The sequence below is a fragment of the Spinacia oleracea genome, chromosome 3 (genome assembly GCF_020520425.1).
Source record: "Spinacia oleracea cultivar Varoflay chromosome 3, BTI_SOV_V1, whole genome shotgun sequence".
NCBI lineage: Eukaryota > Viridiplantae > Streptophyta > Magnoliopsida > Caryophyllales > Amaranthaceae > Spinacia > Spinacia oleracea.
In genome coordinates, this window is record NC_079489.1 from 30,664,750 (window position 1) to 30,684,736 (window position 19,987).

Consider the following 19,987-nt stretch of genomic DNA (forward strand, 5'->3'; position numbering starts at 1 on the left):
GGCGACTACAAAAGTATAAGACATCCATTTTCTTCAAATTCGTATCTCTAAGTACGTGAGATACTAATTTTTATCACTTCCCCACGAGCGTGAGACATTTATCAAACTTCAAATTCATCTACATAGACATTCATCAAACCTTAAATCCATAATCTTTCGTCTTCACCTTACGAACCCTTCTTATGAAATCCTTGGCCGAAACTTCCAATCAGCGTGATGAATAAATATATTTCTGAAATCAAGCAAATTCTAAAAGATTCATTACTGGGGCTTCTATCCTCTTTTCAGAACCCAATTTGAGTTTCAAGTTTTAGCTCTTAACCCTGAATGCAAACACATATTCATCAAACGTACAATGATTTGATGTAGCACATGGGCTCACATTAGGGACAAACAACAAAACACACGGGTTCACACTGAATCCAAGTCATAAAGAAATGAGTCACACGGGATACTTGATTCCTACCTCACAAGTTTCCAAGCTCGCGTCCAATCATCTTTGGGGGATGTTTGTAAACAAGAGTTGAAATGCTTCTTCTTCTTCTATAACGTCGCGTCTGCTCAAACCAATGGATCATATTGGGGGCTTTCGAATTCCCTCTAACTTTTTTTCTTAGAACTCGAGCTTTTTGAGAACCAAATAATAATAAAACAAGCATCTCATCTAACGTCATGCATAAACACTTTGAGTCAAGCATGACTTTTAATCATCATATTCATTGAATTCATCTTCATCCGTGTGTCATTTCATCATTATCATATACGCACACACACTTGCATTAATAAGCATAATCTTGTATCATGTATTACATATAGGTCGTCATGTACACACGTCGTCCTTTCTAGGTCATTTCAACCTCACGCATGTCACCAAAAGTGCGAGACATTCTTTTTCCAAGTTCTTGTCATGTCACAAAAAGTGTGTGACGTTATTTTTCTTTCAAATTCATCTCACATCTTTAAAAGTCCGAGAAACTCATGTCATGTCTCCAAAAGTGAGAGAAAATTTTCTTTCAAATTCATGTTGTATTCATTGCATTTATATCTCCATTAGTGAGAGATTTACTTTATCACTAAAACTTGCAGGATAACAAGCTTTGTTGTGCAGGTACCGAAGCATATCCGCAAAAGTGTGAGATATTTCAACGTCACTTGTCTACATCCCACTAGTGTGAGATTAGAATCATCATACGTCAATAACCTTGTAGGATAACAAGCTTTGTTTTCATAAGACATACACATGAATCAAGCGTGGATCGCATGCACCATGTGACCCCCGCTTGCTCAAGCGGGTTGCACATGCTCATCCGTGGCCCACCGGTCTTGATGACAGGTTACATTTTGAACCCGAATTCTACTGTTTTGCTATAAATAAAGTGCTCTTCAACACGTTTCAACAAACGCTTTTTCATCTTTACAAAGAAAAAAAAATTCTCTCACAAATTCATTTCTCATTTTCATGCTCAAATCGCATTAGAATCCATTAGTCATCATTCCTCGACTTAATTACAATTTGTCCCTTACGTGAGTGTGTCCCATTAAAGGTTCATATATCCCTAAGACCCAGAAATTTTGAGGAACCTAGCAAAGAAATTCATTTCTTTATTATTGTAATTTCACATACTTAATTACGTATATTATTATGCGTGAACGTTTGATTTGTGGGTTAATGATGTAGGTATGAAAAGACGTTTTTATTATTGTTTACATCATTTGTCTTGTAGGTTTTGAAGGCATAATTATTGAACGATTTGTGTAAAATTATGATTATTTTTACAGGTTAATAAATACGCAAATTGTTCGTTTAATTACATTTTTTCTCGACTAATTCTTAATGTGCAGGTGAATAATTTTTAGAACAGAAGCTGCTCGCAAGGACCATGCACTGCACAATTGAACCAGTCGCGATGCGCATGCTCCATGTTAGGCTTGCTGGACCAGAGGATTCGCACATGCTTCATGCGATGTGCACATGAAGCAGGCACAACTCGCTTGACCTGACATGAGCGTCACTGCTTCATTTCTTTCTTGTTCGTTTTATTGCATCGATCCCTTTTTTGTTTCATAGGTACAATATACTAATAAAAGTACAATTCATATACTTTTGATGTTTTATTTACGGAAATTTCATGAAATGCCCTCGAGTTTTGCCATAATTCACCAAACGCCCATCAAGTTTCAATAATTCATAAAATACCCCTCACAATTCGTACAAATACCCAACATACCCTTACTAATAACGGGCCGTTAATCTGCCGTTAGCCAAGTTTCCAATTCACCCAAATGCCCATATTCTGAAACTTATTTCACCAAATGCCCCTATTAGGAAACTTATTTTACCAAATGCCCCAAATTTAAATATAGCTATTCTGATGTTCCGACGGCTAGTTTTTGTGTTTGAAAAGTGGTTCTTGGTCATGGTTGGCTATAAAAACCCCTTTGTTGAATGGTTCTTGTATTTTAGATGTTATTTTACTTTACTTTGCTGATTTCATAAGATTTGTGTCATGAGTTTTCTTTCAAAATCATCTTCCACACCCAATGAGTCCACATATATTAGGGTACCTAACAAATTTTGTTATTGTGGTAGGAATGGAGGTTGAAGTGGTGTTCCACAAGCTCTTCTGGATAGCTGCTAATGCTTTTTGGGGTAGTTTTTTGCACATCTGTTTTGATTTTGCACATATTCATTGAGTAGAAAATAACATTAAATGTAGTTGGTGCAAAGATGTTTTGTAAGTGAAGCTAAAAACAGAAATGCTTCCCAGTTTGGTATTTTGTGCAGATTATGCAACATCAATTATTTATGAAATGTGAATTTGTTTCTCATTACTTGTGTTTACTTCATGATTACAAACAGTAAAATTACAAACATCAATATCCCCATTTAATTGTATTACAACTTTGACTACTTTTTGTTGTTGTTTTAGCTTCTTCTTCATTTGCTTCAATTCTTCTTGCATCTTACTGTTTCGCCTGTTTTCAATACTTTCTCCTTCGTCTAAGCTTCCCCCGCATTGTCCTTCGTGTTGTTGCCCCTTGTTTTTTTGCTCAACTACTCCCTTTCACCATCTCAGATTGTTTCAAGGATCACACTTGTAGTACAACCTTTGTGGATTGAGTGTTGTATCAAAGCTTCGAATGACAAATTTCCTACCACAATAACAAAAATTGGTAGGTACTCTAATATATGTGGACTCATTGGGTGTGGATGATGATTTTGAAAGAAAACTCATGACAAAAATCTTATGAAATTAGCAAAGGAAATCAAAATAACATCTAACTTACAAGAACCATTCAGCAAAGGGGCTTTTATAGTCAACCATGACCAACAACTACCTTTCAAACACAAAAACTAGTCTTTGAAACATCAAAATAGCTATATTTAAGTTTGGGGCATTTGGTGAAATAAGTTTCACAATAGGGGCATTTGGTGAAATAAGTTTCAGAATAGGGGCATTTGGGTGAATTGAAAACTTGGCTAACGGCAGACTAACGGTCCGTTATTAGTAAGGGTATGTTGGGTATTTGTACGAATTGTGAGGGGTATTTTATGAATTATTGAAACTTGATGGGCGTTTGGTGAATTATGGAAAAACTCGAGGGCATTTCATGAAATATCCGTTTTATTTATTCTAACTTGATTTTATTTTGTAGGTGTAATTAATTAAGTTCAAGAATTGTACATGATTCATTTATTTTTGTTAATATTATTTATTCTTGTACTTTAGATGTAATAATAATTTTGTTTTGTAGGATGCCTTTAAATTCATTAATCCATATTTATCATGTTTCCATCATTCTTTTTATGCATTATCACCTTTTTAGTTGCTAAACAAGACCTGTTAATTGCAATCACGACTAGTTAGATAAGTTTTTGACAAATTGGTTTTATGTTCCTGTAGACACCAAATTTTGATCCCTAATTGTTGTTATGATCCGTTGTCAAGGAAAATATATATTTCTTTGTTTTTAACATGATTTTTTCTCGAGTTTCTTTGTTCATTACCTCAGCGGTAATGGTAAGACGATTTAAGGAGTAACAACGGTGGTAATTAAAAATCCAAAAATATTAACAATAAAACAAAAACAGTTTTTATTTAAATGCCCCAAATCCTTACAATGTGTACTTCTAATCTACCAAAATAGAAAAAAATCGAAGTACAACTCGAATCGTGCGCATTTCGTGCCGGAAACCTCCAAGCTTCACTTGTTTATAATTATGAAAACCACGAGCGCCACTAGTAGCACAAATAACGCCATGATCAAGTTCAAATACAAAGTTAGCATCCGAAAATGCTCATCGAAAGGAGAAGGAGGTGGTTGATCTTGGTTGTTGGGAGCCATGGGTGCCGTGAAAATGGAGGATTTTGATGTTTTTGGATAAGGTGTAGATAAGAAATACGTGGTGAGTGGTGAATTGGATAGGGGTAATCTCCTTTTATAAAGGAGTACTCCGTATTCCGTATTGTATAATATACTTTGATTCTACCGTATAATACCTCAACACGCTAACAATTACTTAATTCAAGTTTGTTATGTGTAGCGACACGCAAAGATTTTCGTGTCTACTCTAACATCACTACTTAAGGTGTTTTGTGTAAACGTCTAGGGTCGTGCAAATTTATATGTTACTATGAGTTTGTACCCGAAAAAGATAAAAACTCCAATTCATAGAACCCGGAATAATAACGTACTATGACCGGGTTAAAAATTTCGCATTAACAAACTAACAAATTTAACATTACTTATTACTAACGTAACACTACCAACATACGAGACCGGCTAATTACAACAAAACAATGCCTTTTAAAACTAAGACTCATTACTTTTTAATACTAACTAGTTATTCTTACTTACTAATTGCTAATTTACTAATTGCTAATTAACTAATTCCTAACTAACTAATTTCTAACTACCTACCTAAAAGACAAACTACATTAAGACCAAAAATGAAAAAATCCACACGTGTGTACATTCCCCTTCCCCTAAACTAATAAGGACAAAAAAAAAAAGTGTAATAAATCATTTAATTGTAAAATCATGATATCAAATGATATATCAGGTGATATGTCAAGTACATCACCTGCTCATTCACGAGCAATCAAATTGAAAAGACGCAGAGGTGATTTTCAAGTCACGTTTTTTGGGGAGTTCATACACATAAAATGGGTTTAAGCTGACTGTATTTAGTCTGCAATAGGTGAAGGACATGTCAGATTAATTTTTTTTGATTTAGGTGGGAAATGTTATACTTTAGGGGGGAAAGGTTTTCAGTTTGTCCGCCACTTTCCTCTTCATAACGGGTCTTTCACTGCCCAAAACTCTCCTGAAAATTTGCCCGCCCAAATTTCCCCTTTGAAAAAAAAAAAACCCAAAGTGAAGGTGAACATTAACTATCTGGTTACGAGGTTTTTCCACAGAAGGTTATCACCAGGCTTCTTGTAAGAAGGTGAATACTCTTGAACTCCATTTCTACTTCTAATGTAATACAAATCACTTACTAAATAATTGTGTAACTTAGTTATTTAAAAATTTGTTGTCGTTTTATTTTTTTTCTTAGTAAATTTGTTTTCCCGGATATAATCCGAATTAACTTATTGTGATTTTATCATTGTCTTATAATCTATAAACCATCAATTTATCAAGCGGAGTAACCAATGTTGTTAGTTTATGATGACGGAGAAACCTATGTACCTTATGTGTATAAGCATTTATTTTCGTGGGTAATTTATGTATGTTAACCATTCTTATTAAATTATTTGTATATGTGTAATTAAAAATGAAATGATATTATAGTATATGAATTAATTTTTTGAGTATATGAATAAATTTGTTAAAATGGCCATACCTATTTATATGTATAAAAAGCATTGTATGATTTATTTTAATTTGTATTAATAATTAAGTTGGTTAATTTCATTTGTTATTCCAGAATACAATGGTTAGTATAGACCTTAATGTTGAACCCGACGTCGGAGAAGGAACTATTGTGAATTCAACTACGCCTACCACCCCTTGTCTAGGAATGTGTTTTGAGTCCGGTCTTGAGTTTAGTGAATTTTTCCATCGTTATGCTTACATGACGGGTTTTGAGTTGTTTGTAGTTGGTAATAGGATAAAGGAGTACAAGGATAAGGGTGTTAGTAAAATTGGTATCGATGACCTTGAGGCTAGGCCGCATATGATGGAGATGATCAGATTAAAGTGTAAGAAAGGAGGTGTGAAATCAAGTGTCGGCTCTAATGTTACTGGTTGCAAAGTTTTTGTTTATGGTAAAGAGAAAAACGGAGAGTTTGTAGTTATTAGTTGTCAGTTGGAGCATAATCATCCTCTAACTCCCGAAAGTAGTAGGATGATGATTAACTATAGAAGCATCGATAGTGCTACCTTTGATAGGGTGATGATAAATGAAAGGGCCGGTGTTAGCGTTAGTAGAAACTTTGGCACGCAATTGATTGAAAATGGTGGTTTTGATAATATGACGTTCAACAAAAAAGATTTGAGAAACGCCATAGCTGTTGAACGTCGTAAAACCATGTTTGAGAAAGGAGATGCTGTTGCTCTTGAAGAGTATTTCAAAGCACAACGAGATCTGAATGCCGATTTTTATAGTTCTATACAACGAGATGAAGAAGGTGTTTTAAAGAACGCATTCTGGTCCGACGCGCGTAGTAGAGGAAATTGCAAATATTTCGGGGATGTGATCAGTTTCGACACCACCTTTTCTAGCAATAGGTATGTTATTTTATTATTTATTTCTCTATATTACGTAACTGTGTTTGTTTGAGTTTTAGGTTATTTAGGTAAGTGTTCTTGAAAATGAAGTAATTGTGCATGTGGTAATGGATATTATTTTGATGTTATATTTTTAGGGTTATTTTGTATCACACTCTAAAAAATAGTGTAAATGCATGTAATGGTTTTTTATTTATTTATTTGGTTGTGGGTTTTTTTTATGTTACGTTTACTGTGTGAATGCATGTGATAAATGCGATTTAATTGATAATGAGATTTTATTCCCATATGATAATGATAATTAATAATGATAATATTTGTCCATGCAAGTGATAATGATAATTGTTTATGATACTACTTTACTTGATATGGTTTTTGCATGCTACTTTACACCATCATAATTACTGAATTAACTAGGTATCGTATGCCATTTGCCCCATTTGTTGGCGTCAACCACCATGGGAGGTCAATTGTTTTCGCTGCCGCTTTAATCTCAAACGAAGACACTCCAAGTTTTGTTTGGGTCTTTGAGGAATGGCTTAAGTGCATGGGAAAGCCTCATATGGGAATTATAACCGACCAGGACAAGGCAATAGGTAGAGCGATAAGCATATTTTCCCCCGGGGTTCCTCACTGGCTTTGTCTGTGGCACATGCTACAAAATGCCTCTCGGAATCTCGGCAAGCTCGATGAATGGAAAAGCATCGACACGCTAATTAGAACCGCCGTTCATGATATGCTCGATCCCGAGGAGTTTGATGAGGCTTGGTGTCTTGTGATGGAAAAATATAATCAACATAAGGGTTGGATGCAGGGTGGGTATGATAAACGTCGGCAATGGGCACCAGCCTACAATAGAGGTAAATTTTGGGCTGGAATGTCCTCTGCGCAAAGAAGTGAAGGTATGAATCGTACATTCAAAATTCATGTAAACTTAGATTGTGGATTACACAGTTTATTAAAAACTACGAGTTCTGTATCAAGATAAAGGCAGAGGAAGAGTCGGAGGATAATATTGATAGTATAGATAAGCCTCCTCGACTTGATGTTGACAAGAGTGTGTTAGCTGAGTATGTTTTCCATAAGGTTTACACCAATGAGATGTTTGCTGCGGTTGTGAATGAGCGTAAAGGTTTAACCCACACAAACGTAACCAAAACCAATGCAATGGGGTCACTTGTATTGTATAGAGCAGATGAGAAACTGACCTCCCCTCATTGGAGGAAAAGGTTCAAAAGTTACGGTGTTAAAGTAGATAAGGTTAAAGGGAAACTCAGTTGCTCATGTTAGTTGTTTGAATTTAGGGGTATTTTATGTAGGCACATACTCAAAGCAATGGATGTGGAGGATTTTCAATTTATACCGGAGAAATATATACTAGATAGATGGACAAAGCAAGTTAGGTCTTACGAGAGTGTTAGGGTTTCATACTATGATCCTGAAGAAACTGCAAGGTTAGCCAAAGCTAAAGAGCTTTCCCAAAGGCATAATTATTTGAAAGAATTAACCATGCGCAATGAAGTTGCCTACAAGTTATATACGGAAGCCACTGATAGTCTTAGGATAAAAATGGAGGATGCAGTCGGTATAAGAAAGACTGGTGAAGTAGGTGATAAGTCTATTTGTTGCTGGGATCCCGAAGCACGTAATGTATTTGATCGTCGTAGGCTACGACCGAGGGAGAGTAATGAACGTGCCCTAAAAAGGGCATCTCAACCTGCTGAGGATGGTGCCATTAAAACCCCCATTGATAAGAGGCATGTTGGTCGGTCTAAGAAAGGACCGTGTTCAATTTACGACAAATCAAAGAAGAACCAAGCATGTAATCACGCTGAGATTGCAGCGAATGAGGTAATGTAAAATTGTTGAATTTTGTTTTTTATGAATACGTATGTTATTATTATGAATTATAATTTAATCAAGTTACGGTAATTGTAGGAACTCATAAGGTCTACTTATGGCCATATTCCTAGCTACCGGGCTAGGCAAGAGCATGCGAACAACGTTCATGATGCACGTGTACATTCCTCATGCAGTGCACCTGTTTTAGAAGACATTCCTGAATCATCTCAAATAAATTTGTCCGAAGATATATCTCAAACTTTTGATTATGATACCTTTGAATGGCACACAAGACTCGGAGGTGGAGTGACCATGTAGTTGTTTTTATCTATTTTATAATAAATTGGGTACCGTATTATTTGTATGGAATGTTTTGTTAGATTATTGTATTAAGTTACTTTATTAGTAATTTTAAATTTTAATCTATTTTTTAACTTTAAAAAAACGCAAAACGTTGAACTTAATTGGATATCATAAGAGTATGTGGAAAAATAACCCAAAAAAGAATGTGCGGGTTAGGAGGGGGGGGGGTTGGTAGGGAAATATGCATAATGCCGCTGCTAGCAGGTATCGAACCTCAGACCAAAGGGGAAGCAAAGCTCTATGTTAATGCAGTAACCATTGTGACGTGAGGCCGAAGCCATTGCCTCCTTTGCATCCAAAATATACTAATAGCTTGATGTAATGCTCTCTGTGCTGAATAAATTAATTAGAATACCGTCGTAATTTAAATTTTGTGGACACACATACAACGATGAATGGTAAAATTAGATATTTATTAATTAAATTAAATTACATTTATTAAATGGGAATATTTTTACATTTATTTTGTTCATATTGTTGTTGAAAAAATGGTGTATTGCTTTGCGAGCTTATTTTAGAAATTTGCAAATAGTTGAAATAATAGTTATAGTTTCTGTGTACGTTGTATGGGTTTGAGAGAAATAATAAATAATCTTGTTGACATCCAACTTGTATATATAGTAATGTTTATTTAGTTTAAAAGTAACTTAAACTAATAAAATGTCAGCAAATTCACAAAAAATTACAACCAGGTGCAATTCTATTGATAATATTTTGCAAGGTGGAATAAGTGTTGGTGAAGTGACTGAATTATGCGGGGAGCTGAGAATGTGACAGGTAAAACACAACTTTGCCTTCAAACTAGGCATGTCAGTTACCTCCGTCATAGGGTGGAATGTTTGGGGCAACCATTTATATACACGCAATTGGACCTTTTCCAATTCGAAGGTTAACTTCTCTAATACCCTTCATTTTAGAAACCTCTCTTGATCCCAATGACAACCCCTGTGATCATATAACAACCAAACAGGTTGAATCACCGTATGAGTTACCTGACGTACTTGACTGGGTTGTAAAGTTGATTAAACAGTCGCACAACACATGCATGCATGTCAGGTTAGTTGTTATCGATTCAGTTGCAAGTATTTGTACTAACCATTTTGAGAACACGCCGCAAGGGCTAGAGTCACGAACACAATTGCTTCGTGCAATTGGATATGGTTTGAAGTCCATTGCATCCCAATACAATGTTGCCGTCTTAGTGGTCAATAATGTTATTGATGTATTTCCAAGTGATTCCGATTCCTCTACACATTTCATGATTTCATCTGGAAGGAAGGTTCGGCCTGCTTTGGGCAACGGATGGACTCGGAATATAGGAACAAGGTTATTCTTATCAAAATCAATTAATTCCGCAGACCAAACTTATGTAAGAATGTCAAGTATCCTGTTATCATCTACGCTTCAGTTAGATGTATGTAGGTTTAAAATAACCAAGAAGGGAGTTGCTGATGCATAAATTACATAATTCGTGGTGGATTAAAATGGGATTATTCTGAATAATGTAACACTCAAAATATGACCGAATACAATATGATAACAACGTTATATTAATCCACACAAATTCAAAATAAATGTAATCCCCCGTAAATTCATAATTTTATTAATATATTTTAAAGTATAGTTATTTATATTTAATAGAATTTACGAGTTTTAATAATAAATATATAATTAATGCATATTTATTTTAGTTAATTACATTTAAATATTTTAACGATTTATGAAATTAAAAATAATTTTAGAATTTTATGTTGAAAAGAATTTGAATTACCAAAACACATTGAAATTTGGAAAATAAGCCTAATCGATTTTGAATTCAAACGTAAAAGTTTAATTCTAATCCTAGCCCAATTTGATAAAGCCCAAAACAAATAACCCCCCATCCTAATTTCAATTTTCACGTGAAACATCATTGAACTTCACGTGAATATGCAAACCCTCGGCCCTCCTTTCACTTTCACGTAAAACTAAATTCTCCTCCTGCTCCCTCACGCTGTTGCCGCCGCCGTCGAGCCATCACCGCCGGCGTTCCTCCCCCTCCGTCGTTCCGGTACTCCTCTCATCCCCTCCTTCTCTTATCTCTTTCGTTTTGTCTTTCGTTTTGATTTCTTTAACCATGGCTCTGTTTCGTTTTCTCCTTGCTCGCAGCCACCGTGCTGCCACCGCACAACGACCGAGTGCCACCACCACTTGCGCCACCATTCTGCGCCGCGCCCCAACCATCGATGTTGCCTCCGCGGCCTGCATTGTTCTTGCTCCTTCTTTCCTTTCCTTCGTGATTTTCCCCTTCTCACGTCGCTGCAGACGCACCACCACCACCAGCGCGCACAGCCAGCCGTGCGACGCCACCAGCCACCGCCAACCTACTGCCGCGCCACCTTACCGCCGGCCAGCACTTCCTTTATTCTCTCTTTTTGGTTAATTTCTTCAACCCTAAAACTAATTAACATTTTATTTTTGCTTATGTAATTTAATTAAGGTTTTCATGCTTTAAATTATGGTTTTAATTGTGTAAATACAGAAACCAAATTATATGCTTTGCATAACGAAATTTCTAATTTTCAGATTATATATTTTGGTTAACATAGGAGTTTTAATTATTAAAGCATTGATTTTTAAGGTTTTTATAGTTTTGAAACCATGGTAGGATGATTATAAGTTATTAAAGTTATTATTTTTATGATTTCAAACACGGTAATTATGTTTTGGAGTAGTTTGAAACTAGTTATATTGCTAAAAATTTAAAGTATGATGCTTTGAAGAGTTTTCAACGATTTTCAATAATTAATTTAATAATTATGATGCTAGGAAATCAAATACTCAAGTATTGATATTGGGGAATGTTCTAAATATGTTAGGATGTATTTAGAATACTTTATTATGGTTGCGAATGATTAGAAATTGATTGGGAATTATTTGTTGGTTGTTTAGGCGGAGAATTCTCTTTAGGCGACTTTTGAAAGTGTTAAAGTGTCCTATCAGTTTGTTTACACAAGGTACGTACATACCTGTGTGCTTGGATGTGTGTTGTATTGAGAATATGATGACTATATTTATGAACTTGCTTATGTTGGAATTTCATGTTCAATGTCGTTGAATTAATGCGTTGAGCATAGAACTTTATTTATAAGAATTGAATCATGTTAGCATGGAATATTGATGCAAGCATGTTGGTTTTGGGGAACTTTATATTATTTAATATTGGCTAGATCTTTATTGATCGTTGTTCCTCTTTAGATTTTCACTACTTTATAAGGGCCGAGGACCTTGTTTGGTAGTTGAACCTTATACCTAATAAAGGTTTTTAAGTATGGATAAAGAAAGGATTAAAATAGTTGGGATTGGCTCTTGGTTGAACGTTGTGATCACTTGTTTAATCCAAAGATAAAAGAAGTTGTGTTTACTTGTTGAATATAATATTTATGTTTGATGAGTCATAACCAAGTATTAAAAGTTAAATCATGTAAAGTGAAACTGAGTAGCAATAGCTTTAGACTGTGCACGTCTAAAGTGACGGACAATCAGGAGTTGGGGTCATGGGTCGCCTATGGCTTTTTCTGGGGCCGGATTGATCACCGGTTCTATTTTATTCAAAAGTCCCTCGATATCGCAGGTCATTGGGGTTTACGGAGTCGCGCCTGTACCTCGTCTTCCTTAGTGAAGAAGAAGAAGTTTCTAGTAGCAACTTGGTCCATTGACTATTTCAATTAAAATAATGTTAATGATACAAAGGTCTAGTTCTGTCAAATATAGTCTTCAAGTCAATATATCTTGATTATCCTTGCTTATGTTTTATTTAGTACCATGTTAGGATTGTTCGTTTAATAGAATCATGTTAGGATTATTATTGATTTAGTATGTAGTACTCAGCTTTGCTGATTACGTGCTTTTGCTTGTGCATGTTGATCATGGCTATGCCTTATTGATCCTGTGATGACCCAATCTTTGGTGAGCAGTCTCTAAGGATCAATAAGCATTGTCCATCTGCAGGTTTGAAGATGTTGCATCATTGGGATCGGGAATAGAGAGCTTGTATTTAGTTTTGATTTGCTAAGTTGACTTGGGTTTGTTAATTGGGACTTTAAACTTGTCGTACTATTTATATTTCCTTATTTTCGTTGGATGATTTTTGGGATTAAACCTGTAATCGATTATTTATAAACCTAAAGTTAGTTTTATGTTTTCCGCTGCAAAATTCTGAATAAGCCGTTACGTTTTCACACGGGCGATAATGCCTTGATAATTCTCTACGTTTTATATTAAAATGTTGTTTTAGAAAAGAGAGAATTGTCGGGGTGTTACAATAAATCATTGTTTGGGTGAAGAATCGTTGTTCACTTTTGCTATGCCGGAGATTTTCCTAGAATTAATTTCAAAACGTCATTTGATTTGACCTCATTGTGATTGCTTCCCACCAACCGAGCGAGTAGGAATTTCCTAATACCAATATCGTTGTCCAAATAAGTCTGCAATTCAAACCACTCAACTATATCATTGTTTGTAAGTAGTTTACTTAATAACAAATCCATACAAAAGTATTGTATTACCTCCATCATTTCTTGCACATTCTCCAGGACAGACAACAAGTGGAGCATACACAACAAGCCACGGTCGGGACCGATTTTTGCGACCGGAGTGTTTCTAACATCAAAGTTGATACCGCTAATTGAAAGCGATGACCACATGTCGTTCACGGTGGGTTGGGGTGAAATCTGTCCAATTATGCTAGCCTGGTGTACATCACAAAAAGTTTCAGGACGCACGATCCACAAATGGGTTTCTTGTATTAACTAACAAAAAAAATATAGAAGACGTACAATCTTGAGGGCTAGTATATGGACAACAGCCTCAACAATATGTGGATTTCTCCGCGGATCAAATAACTTCAGCTCTCCTTTTCCACCGGATATGTTAATCACCAACCAATTGCCACTATGGCATAGGGGTATATACAACTGCATTTCAAGTTCTTTACCAAATTATGTTTAGGCCAAAAAGCGTGAATAAGGTAGTAACGACAGAAAATGGATATTCTACCTCGTTGACTTCATTCCAAACAAAGTCCTTTTCAAAGTCTTCTTTTATTTCCTTCACCTTCTGCACCACCAACTCCATATACGTGTTTGATGTCATGTCATTATCAATTATATCACTCTACAAGCAAATGGTCATTGTTATTCTTAATCCACATGCAACAGTATCAACTCTTGTAATACACTTACCAAAAGCGTTGGGTGGATCACGTATGAGTTAACTCCAGGTTTCGTTAAGATGTCCTTATTCAAAGTAGCACACCAAGCATCCATAATCTGGAAGTGGACATTACTATTAAGTTTTCAAGAAAGAATATTGTGGCCCATATCTTAGCAAAACGCACAAAACTTGAAAACACATACCTGGAGATCTATTTCTCTTGATATCTTAAAAGACGAATACAACAAACCACGAGGCAGTGTGTCTCCTCCGCATTTGAAAAGAACTTGATCTGAGTTCTTTTTGTTTGCCAGTATCGTGTCAGCAATCCTTTCATGCTTAGGATGAACCAACGGCGGTTGATTTGCGAAGTCCCTTCTGTGGATGTCATCGTCGGACTCAGTTTCATCATCTTCTTAGTTGGTATCGGATTAATCCACGAAACTGTGTCTGGAGGGTTTCTTTGCACCCTTTTTACGCTTCCATTTATTAGGGACTTCACCCTACAATCGGTACGTATTTGGTTATGGTAATAAATGTCATTAGTGAATACTTACAAAATTTTGGAATAGGCTGTATAAAATAGTATTTGGTTAAAGTAATCAACCTTCTTCTTTAGTTGTTGCTGATCCTTGTGTTGGCGTAAGTTTACCTTTTGCACATCCGGGGGAATGATGGTTTCACCAACAACATTGTCTCCTAGAAGATGGATCCATGGTGGTATTGTAACTGGTTTTCCAATTGGATACTCTTTACCGTAAACAACGTCCAGAACCACCTGTTTTCAGTGTGTTATTACATTGCTCTGTTAGTACATTGAATCCTTTTTTCAATTACGATAAGTGAGATATGTGGGTGTTTTTAGGAATTTACCTCAGCTTTTCCAAAGTCTCCATTGGACCCTTTATCAGTAGCAATTACCAAGTCCATGTCCTCAGTGGTCCAAGCAGCTATGCGTGGCTTTTCTTTGCACCATAACTTTCCAGTTTTTTTTTAAACTTAATACGATCTAGGTATGCAATCTGTCCACATACAAAATAACGATTAATAATTCACCACAGTGTTATTCACAGATAAAACTACTATTAACTTATCAATAACACAAACGCAGAAGCTTTTCCCGGCTCCTTCCCACGACCTGTCATCCATTCATACACAAACCCACACCAATTCCATGTAGCCGGATTTTCAACGTATTCTTTCTTCAATAAGGGCAGTAGCTTGGGGGTTATGAAGTTGTACTTGTTCATACAAAATAGACTTCCCATAGTCAATAACAAGAAATGCCTTGTAAACCAGAACCTATTGGCCTCAACACTACATTTGTTGTAAACCTCTGTATAATCAATTCCACTACGAGTGTTGTACGCAGTTTCGAATTCTTCAATTGCTGTTGTTGTTGATCGATCTGTTGTTGGTGTTGTTGTCTATATCTGTTTTTGGTGTTGTTGTTGATCGATCTGTTGTTGGTATCTTTGTTGATCTTGTGTTTTTGGTGCTGGTGTTGATCTAGTGTTCAATGTAGATGCTATCAAGTAGAATTCAACAAACTCATTTTCTCAGCTAATTAGGGTTTGCTAAAGTGGAATTATATGAGGATATTTTGACCAATTAAGGCAGTCCTAAAAGCTACATAATTAGTCATCACTACGAGTGTTGTACGCAGTTTCGAATTCTTCAATTGCTGTTGTTGTTGATCGATCTGTTGTTGGTGTTGTTGTCTATATCTGTTTTTGGTGTTGTTGTTGATCGATCTGTTGTTGGTATCTTTGTTGATCTTGTGTTTTTGGTGCTGGTGTTGATCTAGTGTTCAATGTAGATGCTATCAAGTAGAATTCAACAAACTCATTTTCTCAGCTAATTAGGGTTTGCTAAAGTGGGATTATATGAGGATATTTTGACCAATTAAGGCAGTCCTAAAAGCTACATAATTAGTCATCATTAGGGGATTTCAACTAATTAAATTATTAACATAATCCAATTATGACTAATGACGTATTTTTAGGACCAAATTCAACTTCAATTTTTAACAACTGATGACTAATTACGTACTTTTTATAACACATTTCAAGTTAAAACCAAATAATGATAACTAAATACCTGTAGAATTAGTTGATTTACAATAAATTTTATTCGATGCAGAAGTTAATAAACATAATATTTACATGTGGTAAACAGGTATACTTCATTTATAATCAGACATGTGTGCAATGATTTATTAAAATAAATTTACTCCAAAAACAAATATTGACACATGAGTAGACCTGGTTATCGGGCGGGGCGGGTCAGGGTCGGTGCGGGTCAAAAGAGGGTCGGGTATTAAAGGTGTCATTTTTAGGGGGACGATAATGGGCGGGTCAAAAGCGGGTCGCGGGTCAATAGCGGGTCATTAGTGGGCGGGTCAATAAACGAGTAATGAAAAATGAAAAACAAAAGAGCCATGTGCAAGTACAAGTAAATACGAAGCTATACACGTAATTTTTTGTATCATTACTATTTTAATTTTCAAAATAATTGTAGTATAAGTTTGACCTATAATGACCCTGTCCAATAGAGGCCCTGTCCAATAAGAGCCCTGCCCAATAAAAGCCCTATTAACTTGACCCTAACCCTATATCCATTGGACTATCCTGTCCAATAACCAGGTCTACACATGAGTGACAATTTTTCTTTTACCCGCGTTTTCATATGAATAACAAAACAACACAAATTATGTAACACTATTATTTACACATTTTTAAATCACATTTCTTTAGAACCTACTTTTACCAAACGCACTATAAACCAAATTACATCATAATTAACTAATACATTATGATAAATACGTATACAAAATGATTTAGATCGTGTTATATTAGGTTTATTTTGAAGTTGAATTTAGTTCAGAAACCTTCATTTATTTTCAAATGATTAACTTGAAAGAATATATGTTTAGAAACAATAAGTTTTTTATGACTAACTTCACACACAAATAAAATTATAGACTAATTTTCTAAGAATACGAATTATTTAATAATATTACTTATATTTTATTACTTAGACATTTACTACGTAAAATGAATAATGTAAGAAACGAAGTATATTATTAGATGGAGTACGTTGTACACAATTGTGTCACTTATCTAGTAGCACAATCACATGAAACTTTGCTCAATTTTGATGCTAGGAAGTAGATTTCAATGATTTTATTTAATCAACTAATTAGGGTTTTACTCTAAAGTAGTGTTGTAGTTGTTTGTCAACCTAATTTCGTATTCTTCACAAAAATATACTTCTAGAAACCATCATTAAATATCCTTGCATCCCATTGTTCATCTTCTTGCTTCCCCATTGTTAATCCGCTTGCATCCCTGTGTTTAACTAATGCTACAACAAATTTACAGCAGGTTGCACCTGGTATGAGGTTCCACCCGACTAATGAGGAACTACTAGTGTGGTACCTCAAAAGAAAGATTACAGAACAACCTTTAGGTTGCGAGGCAATTAAAGAAAATGATTTCTACGCATACGAGCCCTGGGAACTACCATATCCGTCACCAATCGACTATGGGGAAAATGCATGGTTCTTTTTTGTACAAAGAGGAGGAATACGTAACAGATTGACACGTGATGGCCAATGCAAAATCTCAGGTACGGCGAGAAATGTGGTTAGTTTGGGAACAATTGTGGGAGAAGTCAAAACCTTGTCGTACAAATGGCGTAAAGAAAATACTTTATGGAGGATGAAGGAGTACGCCCTTACAGGCGATGACCTAGGAGACGATCAAGTCAGATACCTCATATCCAAGCTTTACTATAAAGGACCGTGGGTCGAAAGCCAGTTTAGGGAGGAAAAATGGGCTGCAATCTTTGATCCCCCACAAGCCGCAACGAACGAACCCAACACAATCAAACAAGGAATTGAAAACAATGACAATGCATGTAACATGCAAATTAACCCCATGTTATGATACTCATACAAAACAATTTCAATATGACATTCATATGATATCTAATTTAGCAATTGTAATTTTGTAGCAAGCCCTGCCCAAGATGTTGTGAATGAGCTGCATTAAAAACCAGACCTACATCAATATGGAAGAACAAGATTATGTAAACATGATGGTGGCCTCGTTCTTGAACTAAGGATGCTTGTGATGCTACAAAAATTGTGATCGAGTTATGTCTAATCGAGATTTTGTTGTACATATTTAAACTAATGATATGAAAACCTTTTGATGTTGCATACATTAAAGTAATGTATTAAGTAAATTGGGTGAATGTTTGACAATCTAAGTTTTTTGGATTAATACCGACTCAATCCCGAATTTTACTCCCAAAACATTTGCGATAACCAAACTCCAAAACCGATATTGTACAAAACAACGGATTGAGTGCTACTGGATTAACTAGGTTAATATTAGCAATTCATAAAAAAATAAATGTTTCTAATTTTTATTACAAATTAGTCTTCACACTAAATACAGTTTATACACCATACAATTTAAGAATTTTAATTGTATAAAATTTAATAAATAAGAGATTTGCTTTTTTACAATATAATTTACATTGTATTTTACAGATATTGAAACCAAACAAATACAATTTCTACGCAAAACCAACAATGGCTTCAGCCTCACGTCACTGGTCACAACTACAACATTAACATAGAGCATTGCTTGCACGCTGGTCACGGGTTCGAGTACTGGCTTGAGCATAATAAAACGCGCATTCAAATTCTTCTCTACCAACCCCCCACCCTTTTCTCTTTTTTTTTCCTTTTTTTTCCAATTCCCTGCAATTGTCCATTTCTAAAGATTTGTCAACAACAAACCATGTTTTTGATTTCCCAACTTAAACAAAACATTGATAAAATTAGGGAAAATGAATATCAAACTACGATGAAATAGGTAACAACAAACAAATTTCAACATTGGTAACATCGAAAAATAAAATTAACAATTCAATAAGAAGAAATGAAAAATTACTATACTCCATTAACATAGATGCTCTGACGAAGAAGAAGAGTTCATCATAACATATATTCTTTTTTCTGGAAAATCAAAGAATACGAAACATATCAGATCAAAAGAATTTGGGGAGATGAATACTCAATGGTTTCATCGACATTTCAACAAAAAAAAAATGTTTTTATATTTGAAATTCAAATTCAAATTGGCCATGAAAATTTTTGAGGTGACTAGGCAGTGACAAGGACATTAACTGGCAATGGTACCTAATTGGTGAACAATTTATGATGACTCAGCTTAGACTGGTTTTATGTGTGGGTTTTGCGCGTTTTTTGATGAGCTTGCATCCGTAAATCGGTTGAGTGATTCCTTACTGCAAATAACTGAGATGATTCCCTTGTACAGTATCAATAAATGATACTTACAAATGATACTTACCAGGGTGTAAGTTTTGATATAACGTCTTTCGATCTGTTCTAAAAGTTCATGTATTGGACATAAATGATAAACATACTTTTTTTTTTCTTTCTTTTCTCTCTTATCCGATCGTGAAACTGATATATTTTACAACCGCTAGTCTCCCTACTACTAATATGAGATGTGTTGGGTGCTTTCATAAAAGAGAGGTACCCATATCGGAATATACACCATGAAAGGAATACTTCTAAAAAGTGCTCCCCGAGAAGTATTGTCTCCCAAAAGTACTATTACTATTAGGGGGGGGGGGGGTATAATACGTTATTGTTCAAACAATGTGACGACAACCTTTTCATACATTACTAACTCTTTTCTTATGTGTGCTCTATAACCTGTTAGGGCACTATACGTGTCGGTTTCCTAATTTGGAAACCAACTAGAATTTGACCGACCACGGGTGAGACTCGAGAGTGAGTGTACGTGAA

At 35.3% G+C, this 19,987-nt stretch overlaps 1 protein-coding gene across 1 annotated transcript; it reads left to right on the plus strand.

Moving 5' to 3' along the window:
• The first annotated feature begins 5,941 nt into the window (after positions 1 to 5,941).
• On the plus strand, positions 5,942 to 8,898 carry LOC110801233 (protein FAR1-RELATED SEQUENCE 5-like). Its single transcript, XM_056838979.1, has 5 exons — positions 5,942 to 6,738; positions 7,156 to 7,640; positions 7,733 to 7,967; positions 8,058 to 8,589; positions 8,677 to 8,898. Exons 1-5 carry the CDS (start codon positions 5,942 to 5,944, stop codon positions 8,896 to 8,898), a joined length of 2,271 nt encoding a protein of 756 aa, XP_056694957.1.
• The last annotated feature ends 11,089 nt before the right edge of the window (positions 8,899 to 19,987 follow it).

Coding starts and splice junctions, on each gene's coding strand:
- LOC110801233 (XM_056838979.1), top strand. CDS start 5,942: ATGGTTAGTATAGACCTTAATGTTGAACCCGACGTCGGAGAAGGAACT. Junction 6,739..7,155: donor ACCACCTTTTCTAGCAATAG/GTATGTTATTTT, acceptor TGAATTAACTAG/GTATCGTATGCCATTTGCCC. Junction 8,590..8,676: donor CTGAGATTGCAGCGAATGAG/GTAATGTAAAAT, acceptor CGGTAATTGTAG/GAACTCATAAGGTCTACTTA.